At 48.8% G+C, this 16823-nt stretch overlaps 5 protein-coding genes across 5 annotated transcripts; 3 read left to right on the top strand and 2 right to left on the bottom strand.

Annotated features, from left to right (window-relative positions):
• Positions 1-1131: 1131 nt before the first annotated feature.
• SPAC3G9.05 (Uncharacterized protein) lies at positions 1132-4074 on the top strand (the record flags this gene model as incomplete). Its single annotated transcript, XM_031152032.1, has 3 exons — positions 1132-2196; positions 2250-3599; positions 3649-4074. 3 exons carry the CDS (start codon positions 1132-1134, stop codon positions 4072-4074), a joined length of 2841 nt encoding a protein of 946 aa, XP_031002840.1.
• Positions 4075-8827: 4753 nt separating this feature from the next.
• On the top strand, positions 8828-10798 carry sti1 (Heat shock protein sti1-like protein; the record flags this gene model as incomplete). The annotated part of the gene is made up of 4 exons (XM_031152031.1): positions 8828-8892; positions 8998-9302; positions 9344-10590; positions 10646-10798. The coding sequence occupies 4 exons, from the start codon at positions 8828-8830 to the stop codon at positions 10796-10798; spliced, it is 1770 nt and encodes a 589-aa protein (XP_031002853.1).
• A 1161-nt stretch (positions 10799-11959) lies between these two features.
• On the bottom strand, positions 11960-12586 carry LHYA1_G007098 (uncharacterized protein; the record flags this gene model as incomplete). Its single annotated transcript, XM_031152030.1, has 2 exons — positions 11960-12364; positions 12422-12586. 2 exons carry the CDS (start codon positions 12584-12586, stop codon positions 11960-11962), a joined length of 570 nt encoding a protein of 189 aa, XP_031002852.1.
• A 1317-nt stretch (positions 12587-13903) lies between these two features.
• On the top strand, positions 13904-15098 carry rpc6 (putative DNA-directed RNA polymerase III subunit; the record flags this gene model as incomplete). The annotated part of the gene is made up of 2 exons (XM_031152029.1): positions 13904-14211; positions 14279-15098. 2 exons carry the CDS (start codon positions 13904-13906, stop codon positions 15096-15098), a joined length of 1128 nt encoding a protein of 375 aa, XP_031002847.1.
• A 291-nt stretch (positions 15099-15389) lies between these two features.
• csr-1 (Peptidyl-prolyl cis-trans isomerase, mitochondrial) lies at positions 15390-16308 on the bottom strand (the record flags this gene model as incomplete). Its single annotated transcript, XM_031152028.1, has 5 exons — positions 15390-15576; positions 15629-15735; positions 15786-15955; positions 16032-16234; positions 16295-16308. The coding sequence occupies 5 exons, from the start codon at positions 16306-16308 to the stop codon at positions 15390-15392; spliced, it is 681 nt and encodes a 226-aa protein (XP_031002846.1).
• Between the last annotated feature and the right edge of the window lie 515 nt (positions 16309-16823).

The raw sequence follows: 16823 nt of genomic DNA, 5'->3' as shown, positions 1-16823 counted from the left end.
ATAAGAACACAATGCCAAGGTCTGCCACGCGGTGGAAGACACGTCCCGGGAGATTGGATTTCAAGGGGGGCTCGCGTACCAAAAGCTTCCAGAAGCATGGCGAGGCAAAGCAAGGCAAGGAAAGCAAGGAGAAGCAAATAACATCCATCCATCCATCTTTATAGCAAACACACCACACTATTAAGTCTCGCTTGGGTTGGTTTACTTCAGAAGAAGGAAGATACAATTCAGATGCAGTCAAACTCACGAATTGTCTGTCCTAGATAACATTGCGTTCGTCAACTTTCTAGATATCCTCTTTGAGTGATTTGAGGCAGCGCAGCCTCGCCAATCAACAGCTCGCAGCGGCTTCCCCTGTACTGTACTTGTACGTACAAGCCCCTGAAGCGATTGGTGCCCGGCCTGGCCTGGGCTCGAGGAGTTACTCGTACCGGTCGGTATTGATACCGAGTTTTTTGTTGGCAGCAGAAACCAGACTGGACTTTCATGCTTCCTCCTCTCTTCTCTTGCACCGTCTTCCAGTCCTTCTCATAACCCATTGCTACATTTCCGTACTGTATGCTCTCGCCTGCCTGGCCTGGTTCCCTTGTTATCGATACAAACCCCTGTCCCAAGAGCTAACGTAACGGGAAGAGTTAATTTACGCGCTGTCCGAAAACGCCAAAAAATCAAAGGGGGTCGCGATAGAAAATTCCGTCTCCCCATCTAATCGTCGACGCCCGCCTCCTGCGTCGCTCGCTCGATAACTTCTAATTCTTAATTCCCCAGTACTTCCATCCCCGCCTTTCTTGACTGTGTAGGTGTCGGTGTAGCATCGCAGTCTTACGGTCCTTACCCATCTGCAGCCTGAGAATCCTGCCGAGTCAGTCTCCGTCCCCTTTGCAGCGCCACATCTCCGACAACATTGAAGCGAACCCCCTGCCCGACCTGGGACGTTTCAGCGACTCCTCAGAGGTGACCTCGTTGCACTTCCTGTTCGAAGCAATTGTGTATACGGCAGTAAAAACGAAATCTTGAGGGACCATTTTCTCTATTGTGTTGGCAGATGTTGTGAGGGTTCGGTCGCGATCCATAACCCGAGGATTGCGCTTTAGTCAAAGGTGCCAGCCACATATTTCTACGGCATCTACAATGAACGGTCGCAATGGACCATTATCACCTGTCTCTGTAGGGGGCAGCGAATGGAGCGGTATCTCGAAATACCAAAACGACTCGATCTATTCTCCCGGTCCGAACAATCGCGGCCAGCTTGCTTCACCGCCTATATCCAGTGGCTCTAACGGCAGTACCATGAACGGAGGTGGCTTTCCCCCAAGAGGTTCTCCTGGTGGCAGTCCAGGCGGCGCTCCATCACCCCCGAGCTCAATAGCGCGATCGAGCACCGGCACTGGTTTATACGCCTCGAGCGACAACAATAGGAATATAAAGGACTCGCAATTCGAAGGTATACTTTCAGAACATTACATCGCTCTCAAGAGATATCTGGCCGCTTCATTACGAGACGAGAAGGGCAATCCACGACCAAATAGGGCCCGGGACAAGCTATTGCGGCTATCGGCTGTTCAATTCCAGGAACTCAGCACAGATGTCTTTGATGAGCTCTTGCGGAGACAACAAACCTCGAGAAGGCCGCCAAACGGTGGCCCTCCGCCTCAAAATGGCCCGCCAACATACCTATTAGCCAAAGACTCATTCCATCCAAAGCGAAATCAAGCCAGACAAAAGCTCTCTACCTTACCCCCACCCAGGTTTCGAGATCTTGCAACAGATGTCTTCTACGAATTGGAGAGGAGATTTCCCCGGTTTGTTGCTGGGGAAATAGGTCGAATGGGAAGCCCTGCTTCGGCAAGAGGGCCCCCAAGTCGAAATGGCACACCTGTGAATGGGGGTCCGCGGATGCGGAGACCTTCAGAAGCAAACTCTACATACTCGATGAGAAGCGATTCACGAGGACCCGGACCCCGTCCTCCAATGAATGGAGGACTTGGTATCCCACCCTCTCCTGGACTTCCCCCTAATGATTACGGCCGACCTACACCAAAAACATTTCAGAGTAATACGATAGTTCCGAATAAAAGTACGATGGTAGAAGATGACGAGACGGGAGGCGAAGATAATGATGATGATGACGGAGATGCCTTTGGTTTAGAAGGAGCCGCAAGAAGAGAAAGCAAGAAGAGCACTCAGGGATCAGAGGTAGGCTTTGCTCTAGCATGACTTCGACATTAGTGTACTAACAATCTTCGCAGACCGACAAGAAACTCATTGACGATTACCAAACACAAGTTGCAGAGCTGAGAGAAAGGCTAGATGGCATGGAAGATAATCTCAAGGCAAAAGATGACGAGCTGGCCAGTGTTCTGGATCAATCAGCCTCGGCAACTGCAGAGAAGTCGGAATGGCTTAATCTGAGGAAGAATCTGGAAGATCAGGTGGCAGATGCGCAAAATCTAAACGAATCTCTTCAATCCGAGATAGAACGAGTACGAGCGGATCAGGCTAATACGGAGAGGGAACTGCGAACAGAGCTAGCAGAGGTTAAATCATCTGGAGACAGAGGACTTGGTGGAGATCTGGAGCATGAAAACCAGGAGCTTAGAGCAGAACTGGACGATCAGCAGCGCGAAAATGGGGAACTTAGAGCAGAACTTGACGATCAGCAGCGGATTACAGACGAAGTTCGCCGGGAAGCCCAAGAATTCCTCGGGGAAATGCGGATACTTTCAGAACGCAGTAGTTCATCATATGATCGGGAGGAGCAACTCTCAGAAACTGTCAATAGACTGGAGGCAGAGGTCAAGGATTGGAGGAATCGGTACGCCAGGACAAAAACCCAATTACGCGGTCTACGGGCTTCCTCAATCGGTCTCACAATCCAACCTAACGCTGCCAAATATACCAAGGATAGCGGTTTCACTCAAGCAAATGGATTGATCAAGGATGTTCACATCACGAAATTCCAAATCTCTATCGATGAGATTCTACAGGTAGCCCGAACCGATGACCCGTCAAGAGTTATTGAGTTTGTGAAAATCGTGGTTGTCAATGTTCGGAGGATTACACAAGATATTGATGAAGCAACATCTAGCAGCGGCAATTTATCTCCACAACAGGGAAAACTGAAGTCAAGGGTGTCAGCAACGGCCAATAATTTGATCACAGCTGCGAAGAATTTTGCATCTGCAAATGGACTTTCTCCTGTATCAATACTTGACGCAGCAGCCTCCCACCTTACAGCAGCAGTCGTTGAGCTTGTTCGAACTGTCAAGATTCGACCCACCCCCGCCGGCGAACTCGAAGATGACGATGATGGAAATTTAGCACCAGTAGACTCCACGGGTTTCTTCCCAGTCCGTGACCCAAGGCAGGAGAACAGTCTTCCAGCGTTCCAAGGTCTTCGCGCCGGGCGTGCGAGCGGCGACTCGTCAATGTACAGCCCTTTGAATTCCCCACGAGAATCAGCCAGTGTGCGTCCCAGAAGTTCTAGAGGTCCCCAAAATGGCTATATGAACGGTGCAAGCAATAAAAATCTTCCACCTGCGCCTATGGGTCTCGGTTTCGGCATCAGAACCAATGATAATGATGTCGAAGAACTAAAGGTGAACTATACCACCCACTATATATGCGATTTGAAACTAATAAAAACAGGTTTACCTTGAGGATCAAACTGCCATGCTCGTTCAGAACATCCAATCTCTTGTTTCCTCGATCCGCTCAGAAGCAGGAATCGGAGACATCGCAACTCAAATCGCGGCCATTGCAGACAACGTTGGCAAAGTAGTCTCCTCAACTGAGACGGCCATGTCCTCCACAGGCAACGCCTTGTTAAGATCACAAGGCGAACCTATCTTGAGAAAGTTGTCAAACTGCAGACAACGCATACTGGACGCGGGCGAACTAGGCCGCGACATCGCAGACGAGGGCCGAGATGACGAGGAAGGAGACCAGGCTTGGAGAGCATGGAACCAATCTCTACCACCGATCGCATTTGAGATCGCAAGGGAGACGAAGGAGTTGGTACTGAAGGTGGATACTATAGATGGTGGTGGGCGCGGCGACGACGATTTTTCATGACACAAGCATCATTGACCCCCTTTAGGGCAACATGTTCCTTTGTTTTGCATAGCGTCTTGGTGGTTTTTTTAATGATACGTAAATGGAGTATAAGCAAGACATGCTATACACGCATCATATTTTCTATATTGACACGAGCATGAGGTAAATGGATGGCTGGCGTTTATTTACAAAGAAGAGTGGAATGGATGGCATAACATGGCATTTGTATAATTGAAGCCGCCTTTCTTGCTTTTTCTATGCTTGTACTGTACTGCCTTTTCTCGTATGGGAACTAGGCTTGTGTAATTAGTTTTCGCGTGCTATGAGGCACTATATATAGGGAGGTCTGGCTAGATGATGCGGGATGTGGAATGAACGATTTTCACATATTCTTGTCGAGTTCAAACTTCTTCTATTTCTCGAATTCCGATTCCGATTCCGATTCCGATTCAAACTCATCTTCACGCTTCTCGTTCTGCCCTCGATGTTCCAATCTAGGACCAATCCCCACAATCCTCCTCTTCAACTCCTCCCCGACCACCTTCGGCCCCTTTTCCCTCTCCACCCTCTCCGCCTCCGCCCTCTTCGCATCCGCGATCATCGCATCTACTGCTAGCACTCTTAAATGTTCTTGCCCCTTCCCTCCTAGTTCCTCAGCCATTCCCGGCGCCGCGCCCTGCAATTCATAAATTTCCATTGCGCGTATCCGCATCCTCGTCTCCCACGTCCCTGCTCCCTCTCCTCCCAATCCCATCTCCACCTCCCCTACATCACGATATCCATCTCCACTTCCACTCCCACTTCCACTACCAATTTCACTTCCATTTTCACTCTGTAAACTGCGTAAAACAGCAATCCCAGTCTCGAACTCGATAACAAGGCCTTTATCATCGGAGCTTAAACCGAATTGCAAGGTGCTGGAGGAAAGCATGATCATGTCTGAGGTGAGAGACCATCTACGTTTAGGACGCAGGATTTGGAGGTTTGGCTCGAGTTGGAATAGGGCGTGGGAGGCGCCGATTTGGGGGGTTGTTTTGTGTTCGGAATCGGGTTCATTGTTGGATTTGGGTGGCCAGGGGAAGGGCATGGGAATTGCGAAGGTTGCGGTTGTGGCGGTAGAGGTAGAAGTAGATGTAGATCCAGAAGCAGGTGAAATTATTCGTGGGGGGTCTAGGGAGCCGGTGAGGAAGAGGAGGGATGTTTTTGTGATGGTTGAGAGCGCAGTGGCGAAGGTTGTGGCGGAGAAGGTAGATGTTTCTGCGTAGGATGCTTTGAAGGAGGGGTTTTGGAGGGTGTATTGGAGTTTTTGGGAATATGTTGATCGTTGATGGGGGGTAGGGTGGGTTGAGGAGACCTAGGGTATTGGATGTACGGGGGATGACAAGAGATGGGTGGTATGAGGTTGGTCTGCGGGGGGCTAGGGGTTTGGTAAATTAGCTCGCCTCGATTTTGAATGCTTCAGGGGTTGTAGGAGGATATAACATTTGAATGAAGAGCCATTGGACGTTCAACTTGCCTTTACTCTCTGAGATGGTATTGGAGATGAAAGAGCTGAAAATAAGACGCATTTGAGATGGGAGGTTAATCTTGGAAGGATGTCAATGTTTACATTGCCTAGCGGAGTGGACGAGACCCACAAGGTAATTACTCAAAATATTCTTGAAGATAGGCCATTCGATGTCGGTCTTTTCATCCGGGGCAAATCGCTGTAGGATTGCCTTGGCCATTATCTCGGGCAACTTCTCATCTGCATGATACGGGAAACGCGCAGTAGTGATCATGAAAGAGGCACCTAGCATTCCTTCGTTGGGTTGTATACTTAGCAGCAGCGTGAGTAGGCTCAGGAACTCCCCGCGCGGTATCGTATGGCCATTAAGTACAGATATATTTGTACTATGCTGTGATACGGTATGGTCTAGTATCCTGCTCGCGTGGGGACGAAGTTCGTCCCGATATGTATATCCGTAAATAGCTCCTGGGGGGTGGACAAGGTGTAGGACGTCAAGCAGGTCATCTATTTGAGACTGTTGCTCGGCTTGCCCATTATTTGGCTCCTCCGCTGAGGATGTGGTGGCAGTATGAATAGCTAGGCTTCGAAATATTCTCCATATATGAGACGATGACAGATCGCGGTCTGGATCGCTTTGAATTCCAGAGTCCCCAAGCTCGGTACATCCTAGACGTAAGGCACCATCAGTTGCCAAAAGCGCTACTGCGCGCTGAAAGGCAATACATTCGATTTGGTCAGGACGCTGCTCTGGAAAAGGAAAGTAGGCGTGAAAATGGAAGCATCGCCATAGGACTAAGATATTTTCGTTAAGTGTTGCCAATATCGTTGACTGGTGGAAGTGATCCCGCAAAAAAGATGCTAGATCATCCTGATGCCAGTCTGATCAAGTGTCAGTCATGGTACACGGTCAAGGAGGAGTTGTAATCACATCGTCTATTATTGGTCGGATTGAGGACACCATATCTATCAAATACATTCACGAGTTTCGGCCCTGTATTTCGTAGCACTGGCCCGAACTCGCTGATGCCTTCAAAGAGTTCAACTTTCAGGGCGTCCAAGACGGAAGCTGAGACTAGGTGAGTTTCCATGCCACACCGGTGTTACTGAGTGTGGGGGACACCTCTGGAGGACTTTGCTTACCCTTGGTGGCACCCTTTAGCCATACTCGCCGAGGACGGTCTAACACCGCAACTATTCCATCTGAAAGCCCATTGGCCAGAAATGATAGCATTCTCAAATAGCTCTGTCTGGTATCATTTAATTTCGGCAAAGCAAAGGAGTCTTCCGAAGCTACAAACAGGTGTCGCTGCCTGCTCGCAACGATTATCAAAAGGATCCACAGCAGGAAAGCAAAACAGTGCCAATGCCCAAGTCGAGATCGGGTCGTGCGAATTAGGATTACATGGAGAATAAGTTTGATACCCCAATACTCCTTATCATCCAGCGAAAATAGACTGGAAAACCGTTGCTGTAGCCTGGAATCGTAGTTGCTCAGTCTCATGAGATCTGGTGTTAGTGTTGGTGTTGTCTATCCGAGAAGCCTAGTGAGTAAGCACCGGCCCCTTTAAAGGCCGGTCACGAGAAACTGAGGTATGGAAAGCACTAGCGTAACGAAAAGTCATATACCTAGGTAGGTAAGATATATACCTAATTTGCTTATCTAGTCGATCTATAATGCAGCTCTCTTTCTTCTTCAATTACAAATGAAGGTGAAAATTCCGTATTAATTTTCCGAATAAGCGAAAAATAGGGGGATAAAACAAAAAATTGTGGGGAGAGAGAGGTTCAGAGTGAGACAGGATCAAACTTCCCGACTGATCTATCTGAAAATTGTACCAAGACTAGCTATTACATATCAAAAAAGGGTCCCGAGTTTCAAGGCTTTGATTCGGATTAAGAATTTGTCGTCCTCCACATCCATCCAAATAGTAGACAAATAGTAGACCATCCATACCCCCCACGCGGCGAGAAACCCAGACCTTGTCCAATTTCCCAATATCCAATACTTCAGGGACAAAGCTCCGTTTGTGATTATGAGACTCCCAGTACGCTTTAAACCCTTCTAGCCCTTAGCCTTGCAACAACGGCGAAGTCTCGCTATGCATTGCCGCCTCATCCCCCCCTTCACCTCTCTGGCGCATGCCAATCCAAAATAGAATTGCTTGGACAAGTGCATATATAGCATTATCGACAGTCGCCCAACCCACCAACGAATACCAGCCAGAGAATGGTATATCTCGGTCCCAATAGTGGTCGGTTACCCTCATCGTGACTGGCCAATACGCTGCCACCATTGCAAACACGACGGCCTGAACGGCTAGCCAGGTCGTGCTTAACGCTCCATTATCTAGCCCCGAAAGAGTTTCTCGTGCCTGTGGAAATAGTGCGGCAATACCAAGTGCAGTGATAATGGGGTTGATGAAGAGAGAGTGCACCCCAAAGAAGAGGGCTGCAAACCATTCTTGTCCAGGAATTTCACCTGGTGGCGGGAGGGTGGACTCAAAGATCACTGGGACGATTGAGATGGCCAAAAATGCGGTATAGATGGCGACTACAGCGGACTTTTGACCTCGACGCTCTGGAGAGTAATAAAGACACATCAGAAACCTTCACTCTGATCAGTATTGCCTTTTGGTTGAGACACTACCACATGAAGTTTACAGGGTAAGATTCAAGAACAACACCGTGGCAAATTGCGCAAAATTGAGCCAGTCACCAGCCGTCGGTGGAGTGTTTATAATAGGATCCATGATCTATGAAACCCCAATCCGCCATCCTGTAGGAACAATGCGGCATTTGATCGCATATAACACTTGCTAGTAGATGATCTTAGTTATCAAAGGCGTCCGCTTTGCTCTGCCTCACTTCAAATACATCAACACTGCTAGAGATAGAGATGGATATTGCGTGTAAGTTTGCTAATGAAAATCTGCTCTAGGTAGTACTCAACTTCGCTCGAAATAGCAGAGGGTATGAAGAAACACTTGTTTGTGTTCTCAAGACGTTGTATACATCGCTACAAAGATGCATTGGATCGAGGACGCTTCCGAACATACGACTTGGGCCCAAGCACCCGAGAAGAGGGAAACCCTCACGTGATTTAGGCGGTGAACATGAAGTTTGGCAGAATTAGGGTGGAAAGCTCTAGAAATACTTACAAGCTGGAGAATCTATTTGAATTCGACTTTCGTGCAAAACCTTCGATTTCTGACATACGATACCCAAATTCACCCTGCAAGCTTTTGAAATTCATATTCAACCATGGCGGACGAACTAAAAGCTCTTGGCAACAAGGCCATCGCGGAGAAGAACTTCGACGAGGCTATGTAAGTTGATGCCCCTCTGTTTACTCTCATGCGAGACTTTCTTTCAGTGCGGCTCGAAGCTTTCGGGGTTTACATTGCTGTTTACCTTTGCTAATTCTACTACAGTGAAAAGTTCACTGAAGCCATTGAAATCGAGCCTACGAACCACATCCTCTACTCCAATCGGTCGGCTGCCTTCGCCTCTAAGAAGGACTACCAGAATGCTTTGAACGATGCTAACAAAGTCACGGAAATAAAGCCAGACTGGGCCAAGGGCTGGGGACGTAAAGGTGCTGCACAACATGGACTCGGAGATCTAGTGGCGGCTCACGATGCGTACGAAGAGGGTCTGAAGCTCGACCCTAACAATGCACAAAACAAGTCAGGCCTTGCCTCTGTCAAGCGTGCCATTGATGCGGAAGCCAAAGAAGGTATGTTTAAGCTTTCTCCACACCACTCTCCTTGCTCACAGGGAATTTAGATGGTGTTACAGGCGATCCTCTTGGTGGTGGACTTGGTAATATGTTTACCGACCCACAGCTCTACCAGAAGCTCGCTGCCAATCCTAAGACCAGCAAATTCCTCGCAGATCCGTCGTTCATGATGAAGCTTCAGCAGCTGAAGCAAAATCCCAATGATACACAGTCAATGTTCCAGGATCCTCGAATGATACAAGTCTTAGGTGTTCTCATGGGCGTGGATATGGATATGATGGGAGGTGGAATGCCCGGTGGGCCTCCGGGTGGAGATGGCTCAGCACCCACAGAAGCTGAGGAGGATGTCCCCATGCCAGATGCTCGGCCGGCCTCAACCCAACCACCAAAGACTAAGGAGCCCGAGCCAGAACCAGAGCCAGAAGACACGGAGGCACAGGAGAAAGCCAAATCAAAGGCTGCAGCCGACGCAGAGAAGAAGCTTGGAACTGAGCAGTACAAGAAGAGGAATTTTGATGAAGCTATCGCACACTATACCAAGGCCTGGGAACTGTACAAGGACATTACCTACCTCAACAACCTTGGCGCTGCGAACTTCGAAAAGGGAGACTACGAGGCAGCTATCAAGGCATGCGAGACAGCCGTCGAAGAGGGTCGCGAGATTTATGCCGATTTCAAGATGATCGCTAAGTCTTACGCGCGCATCGGTTCATCGTACGAAAAGATGGGCGACTTCAACAAGGCCATTGAAAACTATCAAAAGTCACTCACCGAGCACCGAACTCCTGAGGTTGTCAACAAACTCCGCGCCGTCGAGAAGACCAAGATTGAGACTGCGAGAAACGCATATATCGACCCAGAGAAGGCAGAGGAGGCCCGCGAGCTCGGAAACAAGAAGTTCAAGGAGGCAGACTGGCCTGCTGCGGTAGAGGCCTACAGCGAGATGGTGAAGCGAGCACCCGATGACCCAAGAGGCTATAGCAACCGCGCTGCTGCGTTCATCAAGCTCCTCGAGTTCCCCAGTGCGATTGAAGACTGTGACCGAGCTATCAAGAAGGATCCCAAGTTCATCCGCGCCTATCTCCGGAAAGCGCAAGCCTATTTCGGCATGAGGGATTACTCCAAGTGTCTGGATGCCTGCACGGAAGCCTCCGAGGTAGATGAGACGAAGGCGAACGGTAGAGAGATTGAGCAGCAACAGCAGAAGGCGCTGTCTGCTATGTATTCTTCCAGGGAGAATGAGACCGAGGAGGAAACGAAGGAGCGAATCCAGCGGGACCCTGAGGTAAGTCAAACCCATTTCTTTCATTAATTGACGAATCCCAGCTAATTGTGGGCAGATATTGGGCATCATGCAAGACCCAATCATGCAAAGCATTCTGCAGCAAGCGCAAGGCGACCCCGCTGCCCTGCAAGAGCATATGAGGAACCCCGGTATCAAAGCCAAGATCCAGAAGCTGGTAGCGGCGGGTGTTATTCGAGTTGGAAGATAAATAAGACATCTTTTGGTTTTTGGGTAAAGACCCGTGGGCCGAATCATTTGCTCACTACGACGAACAAATGAATAATCCCGCCGGGGGCCTAGGCAATAGCACATATGATCGAGGAACTGCGCAAGGACATGAAATGAGACGAGCAGAATGAAAAGGCTTAGCAATGAGCTGGAAGCAATAGTCCTTGCTTCTTGATGTACTTTAGGTCTTGATTAGTTTTTAGCGTTTTCCGTTAATGCATTGCCATGGAATCAAAAGGTTGAAGTTCTCTTATGAAGTTATTTTACTACGAGCTGAAATTTCGCTGAGACGACTAAGCCAAGCCTAATTTAGAAATATTACCTGTAGATATGTTGCAGCAATATCACCTAGTCACGTCTATACATAGAAGGGTACTTGGGTACTGTATCATATAGTATCAAAGCGGCCAACCTGGCACATCATCTATAACTTCCCACCATTGCCTCCCTCCACTTCCACTACAGAAAATCGCTAAATCTTTCTTTGGCTTAGAAACATACAACCCCCCTTCCCAACCACTCACACCTTATAAACCAAAATAGCACACCAATTTATCTATCGCTGAAACACAAAAGGCGCCCAGCCCACTTGGCCACGTGGTTCCGGACAAATTGTGGTATGTATCAGCGAGTTTGAATTATGAAAAATAAAAGAAACTTGCCCTTAATGCTTGGATGCTAGGGGTTGGTCTCTCCTGAGGTCAGCTACGAGCCAATGGCCGACCTTAAAAAATTTGTTGATTTTTGGGGGGGAGGGGGTTGAATATATATGTGAAGTATGTGTATGTGATGTTGGGATCAGGTATGATTACGAACCTTTGTCTCCTCTTTTGGATTTCAAAACAAATGGGTAGACCAGAGTCGAGACTACCATACGTGAATGTATTGCTTAAGTTGCCAGCTTCACATTTATTATTCATTCATGAACAGAGTCAGGTATAAGAAAGAGTAACGCGATTTTATTCGATTCATTACGGGACATGTGTCAAAGACAAACACCAAAGCCAAATCATTACCCAAGCCCAGATTCCCAAAACGAGTGACAATGCCATCGAGGCCCCTTCTCTCATGTTTTCATTCCATATCCTCTTCCAATAAACACATCCACCTTTTGATCTTCATCACCACCCGGCCTCTAGAACTAGCCCTCAATATCCTTATACGGCGCTGCTGGTGCACCGCCTGTCTTTTGACGTCTCCACATGCAGACAGACGCAACGGCTGTCACGAAGAACAGGATACAGAGCCCGATAGAGAGGCCCCAGATAGACTTCATCTCGTAGCAGCTCGCCTTGGAAGCGCCAATCCAGACCCAGTAATTGGTAGCCTTCATATTGTCCTTGACAGATTCTACGAAATCGGAGGTGGACCCGGTGGATGAGAGTTGGTTGCAGTGGAGGTAGGAAATAGGCATGCCGGTCTTGACCGCGATGACGATGAGAGCGATCATGAGGAGGGAGTCGACGCCCGTGGAGAGAAGGAAGGAAAGTTGATTATCGAAGTAGAGGATGTAGTTTATGATTATGTAAAGGGCTGCGATGCAGGTCTGTGGGGGCTTTTGTTAGCAAGGTGATAGATATTGAGGTGAGTAAGGGAGGCTTACGACTGTGAGGGTTCCGATGAGGACAGAGTGCGGTGCTTGCTGGACAGCTACAATTTCGGCGATGAAATTACTGGCCATTCCAATGATGGCGATGAGGCAGACCATCTGCACGGCACGAGCGGCCGTGAAGAGATGGCCGAGCGCTCCGTATTGTGGTACAGGCATGATGATGATGATTTAAAGTAAAGAGTGGCCTTAAGATTCTGAAGGACTGTTGAACTGGGTATCTTGAATATACTGGAGGTTTTTGATCGAGCGAACTCAGGTATCTGGTACTACTGAGAGGATATGGCTGGGTGGTACTAAGTGACTGAAATTTGAGAAATTTATAAAATTCCTGTTGGAAAGATGGCCGTGGTGGCGAAAGAAGTCGATAGATGATATATCGAATGGACTTGCTGAGCTAGCAGCGAAGGAGTGAACAAAGTACAGAATGTCTGAAGAGACTGTCCAAATTTCCAAGACCGAAGATAGAGAAGAGCAGCTTTTGTAGTGGAGAGAAAACAACGAGATGAATGAGATGAAGAGAGAAGCAAACACAGCGGACTCAACATACTTAAATATGCATTCACTTACTACGGAGTCTAGATCATTGAACCCTGTGTTGGAACAAAGAGTCCAGAACGCCATGACTCTATAATTGTTGATACAATGGAGTGTTGTGACAGGCGCTGTGTTGTCCAATGAGACTCGCTCACAGCTTGTGGTCTCACTGTCGGCGGGCGCTTCACAACCGACCCTTACGAAGCTCCAGGACTTTCAAACCCAATAAATCGCAGTTCTAGCGCGTTAAAGGAAACCGCGTAACCGATAGACGACCAAGACACTGGCCTTCATCATTAATCTCGGGAAGCTATTCTCGCCTTGTCTTTGCGGAGCGTCCCCGTGAGGATAGGCGCGATGGCGGGTCAAGTCTGCGCAAGCATTCGGAAACATTGAGGCTACCAGCGCGTTAAAAAGTTGGGGCTGGTCCAATTGAGATGGTTTGAGGCTCGTACAGACCCTTGAAGGCATTGAGAAACCGTAGACCTCAATTCAACATGCATGCAAGATTGTGATACTACCTCACAAGTCTCGACTTGAATCTTTTCATTGTTCGTAGAACCTTGGATTGTTCGTCTGAGTGGGACATTGTGGCATTGCTTGACATGAATACGTTGTTGGAACATATGAGACAGCAAATGCTGAAACATGAGTTGGAGTTGGTTGATGAAGAAAGAAGAAGATGATGGGATGGCAAGACACAAGGTGATTGATTGTTTTGAGATTCATTCTGATTGGTCGCGCAGTATGAATAATTTTTGGTAGCCTCGTCCCCTCCCTCTCCACAAAATTTCTATCGAGTCACAGTGAGGAACGGAACAGAACCAATTCATCTGATTTCCAGACCATCTTTGCTTGGTACAGCCTCATCATATCCCCATGTCAATCCCACCCCGGTAGCCCACAAGTCTCGACATCTGCCACACAATCCTGTCGACAATGGCGTCTACCAGTGCCTCTGCACCAGCCGCCGCAGCTACACCACCAGCAGCGCCAGCCGCCGCTCCAGGCCACGACATTGCAGACTTGAAAGAAAAAGTCTACGATGAGAGCGTCCGTCTCACCGAAGAAGACACTAAGGTCGTCTTCCACCAAAATGACATCCTCGACATGGAGTTCATGAGAGGGGTAGACGTCAACACACTCCTCGCCATCATCAACGAGCTCCTCAAAGCGAAGCTATACAAGGTTGTTCAGGATGCAGATGGAATGGGCTGGAAGACGCGGACTAGGGAGGAGGCAAAGAGGTGCGTTCCTTCTCTATACCATTATCCCGTTCAAGAATGCATATTAACAACCTTCTCCCAACTATAGATACAGCACCCTGACCCCCGAGCAAGAAATGGTCTACTCCCACATCGACGAATCTGGCGCCGAAGGCATCTGGATCCGCACCGTGAAGATGCGCTCCAAATTGCACGACTCGGTCGTAAACGTAGCCCTGAAACAACTCGAGAGCAAATCCCTTGTAACAACCATCAAATCCGTCGAGCACCCCACCCGCAAGATGTATATCAAGTCCACGATCCGGCCCAGCGAGCGCGCGACAGGCGGTCCGTTTTACACGGACGGAGAGCTGGACGAGGAATTTGTCGATATGATGAAGAGGTATCTGGTGAAATATATCAGTGAGAAGAGTTTCTACCGCTCGAGCACGCTGTTGAAGAATGCAAACAAGACTATTAAGATGAGTGCTGAAGAAGCAAAGAGGGCGAGGAATAATGGTTTGGGGCCGCGAAGGCAAGCGCAGCCAGTTGATAGTGCGAGGGCGGCACGGATTAGAAATTATGAGAGTATGGTACCGATGCCGCATGGTTATGCTGGCTATCCGGGTGTGCACGAGATGACGGCTATGATTGAGGATCGTAGCGTGACGAATACTACTTTGACGGCGGCCGAGATTCAGCAATTGCTGGATGTGCTGTGCTTTGATGATCTTATTGAGAGGGTGGAGGGGGGGAAAGAGGGATTTTCATATAGAGCGTTGAGGAAGTCTTTGTTGGATGATGAAGAGGGTGGGAGTGTGCTTACAGAGATGCCTTGTGGTCGGTGCCCTGTTTTCGATTTGTGTGAGGAGGGAGGACCTGTGGCTCCTAGCAGTTGTATATATTACAATGACTGGCTAGAGTTATGAGGATGTCTTTAATAGCTTTGATTTTGATGCATAGCGTGGATAGATAGGTTCTGGAGTTTGGGAAGATACCACGGATGGCGATATGCAAATCGCATTTGTATACATTGTAGCAATAGAAAATCACAGATTCATAGGGCATCATAAAGCATGGTGTGGGGGCAATCAGTGTCATTTCCTACGAATCATGAACTTTTCATCATCCCCTCGCTCACAACTGCCGAATCCATCCAGAGTTCGGAGATCCATCATTAACATGCTCAGGAAAGATATTCAGCTTCCTCCACTACTAATTTACAACTGACCAGACCCGACAATGGTGGGCTTCTTATTGTACTGGACCTTGCCACTGCCGCTGCCGGTTGCCTCAAGGGCCTTGACAACGTTCAATGAAGCCTCGTCAGCAACCTCGCCGAAGACGACGTGCTTGCCATCGAGCCAGCTGGTGACAACGGTGGTGACGAAGAATTGGGAGCCGTTGCTATCAGGGATTGTCAGCATTGTTCGGGAGAGGGTTGGTCCAAGTCACTTACGTGTTGGGACCAGCGTTGGCCATGGAGAGAAGACCAGGCTTGGTGTGGAGCTTCTTGAAGTTCTCATCGGCGAACTTCTCACCGTAGATGGACTTGCCACCGGTGCCCTGTATCATTGTAAGCTTAAATCTCGACATTGTGGACCTTCGAGACGTACGTTGCCACGGGTGAAGTCACCACCCTGGAGCATGAACTGAGGAATGATGCGGTGGAATGAGGAGTTGGCGTAGCCGAAACCCTTCTCGCCAGTGCAGAGAGCACGGAAGTTCTCAGCGGTCTTTGGGACTACATCATCGTAGAGGTTGAAGTTGATACGGCCATTTTGTTCTGTTAAGAGACGATGTCAGCTTCTGGCAGCAGGAGCGATGAGGGGTAGACTCGGTGGCGCCATCAACAACAAGACTCCAGCCATCGAGATGAAGCTGGAGAGTTTCGTCGACAGTCATTACAATGGCGAAGCGAATCATTTTGATGATAATGACGGATGTATGATGCTCAATCATTGAAGACAAGGAGATGACGAGCAGATGGTACTCACCTTTGACCTGTGTGGTGGGACGTCCGTTGCTGTCAAGAACTGGGCCCTCCCAGGTAACATCGAAGAAGCTGTTGGAGTTAGTATCCGAGGCGAGACAGACAGAGTAGACAGATGAGTAGTCTGCTTACGTTTGGATGGTCATGTTTGCGGTTGATGCGTGGAAGTTTCGTGTGTTGTGTTGGAGGAAGGATTTTGCAAGAAGTTTGGAAGAGGTGGGGTTGTAGCGGGGTAGAGCTCGAGAAAACATTGAGAAGTAGGAACCTGGAAGGTAAGAGACGCTAATGACATAAGCGGTTAGTGCCGGCCAGGTCAACCAGTCAACGCATCAACGAAGGGGCGAAGGAGGGCAGGAGGGCGAGTTTGGGAGCAAAAGAAAGGGAAGAAAGGGAGGGAGGGGTCTGTCTGGCAATTGTGCCTCGGATTGGGATTGGATTCGAGGGACTGGACTGGGCTGTGCCAGGAATTCCGAGACGCATCAGAAGCAGGTGACTGACTCTGCACTGGACTGGATAGATGGGTGGATGGGTGGATGGATGGAGATGGATAGATAGACAGACGGCTACTTGCGTGCTTGGGTTTTGAGAGCAATGCAATGCAATGCCTCTGCCTCTCACGATTAGGATCATCGAAGCATTGAGTGATTTCAAGCTGAAGCTG

Source organism: Lachnellula hyalina (genome assembly GCF_007821495.1).
Source record: "Lachnellula hyalina strain CBS 185.66 chromosome Unknown contig00148, whole genome shotgun sequence".
NCBI classification, from domain to species: Eukaryota; Fungi; Ascomycota; class Leotiomycetes; order Helotiales; family Lachnaceae; genus Lachnellula; species Lachnellula hyalina.
Note: the sequence above shows the minus strand (reverse complement) of the source record. Positions and strands in the feature narration are given on the sequence as shown.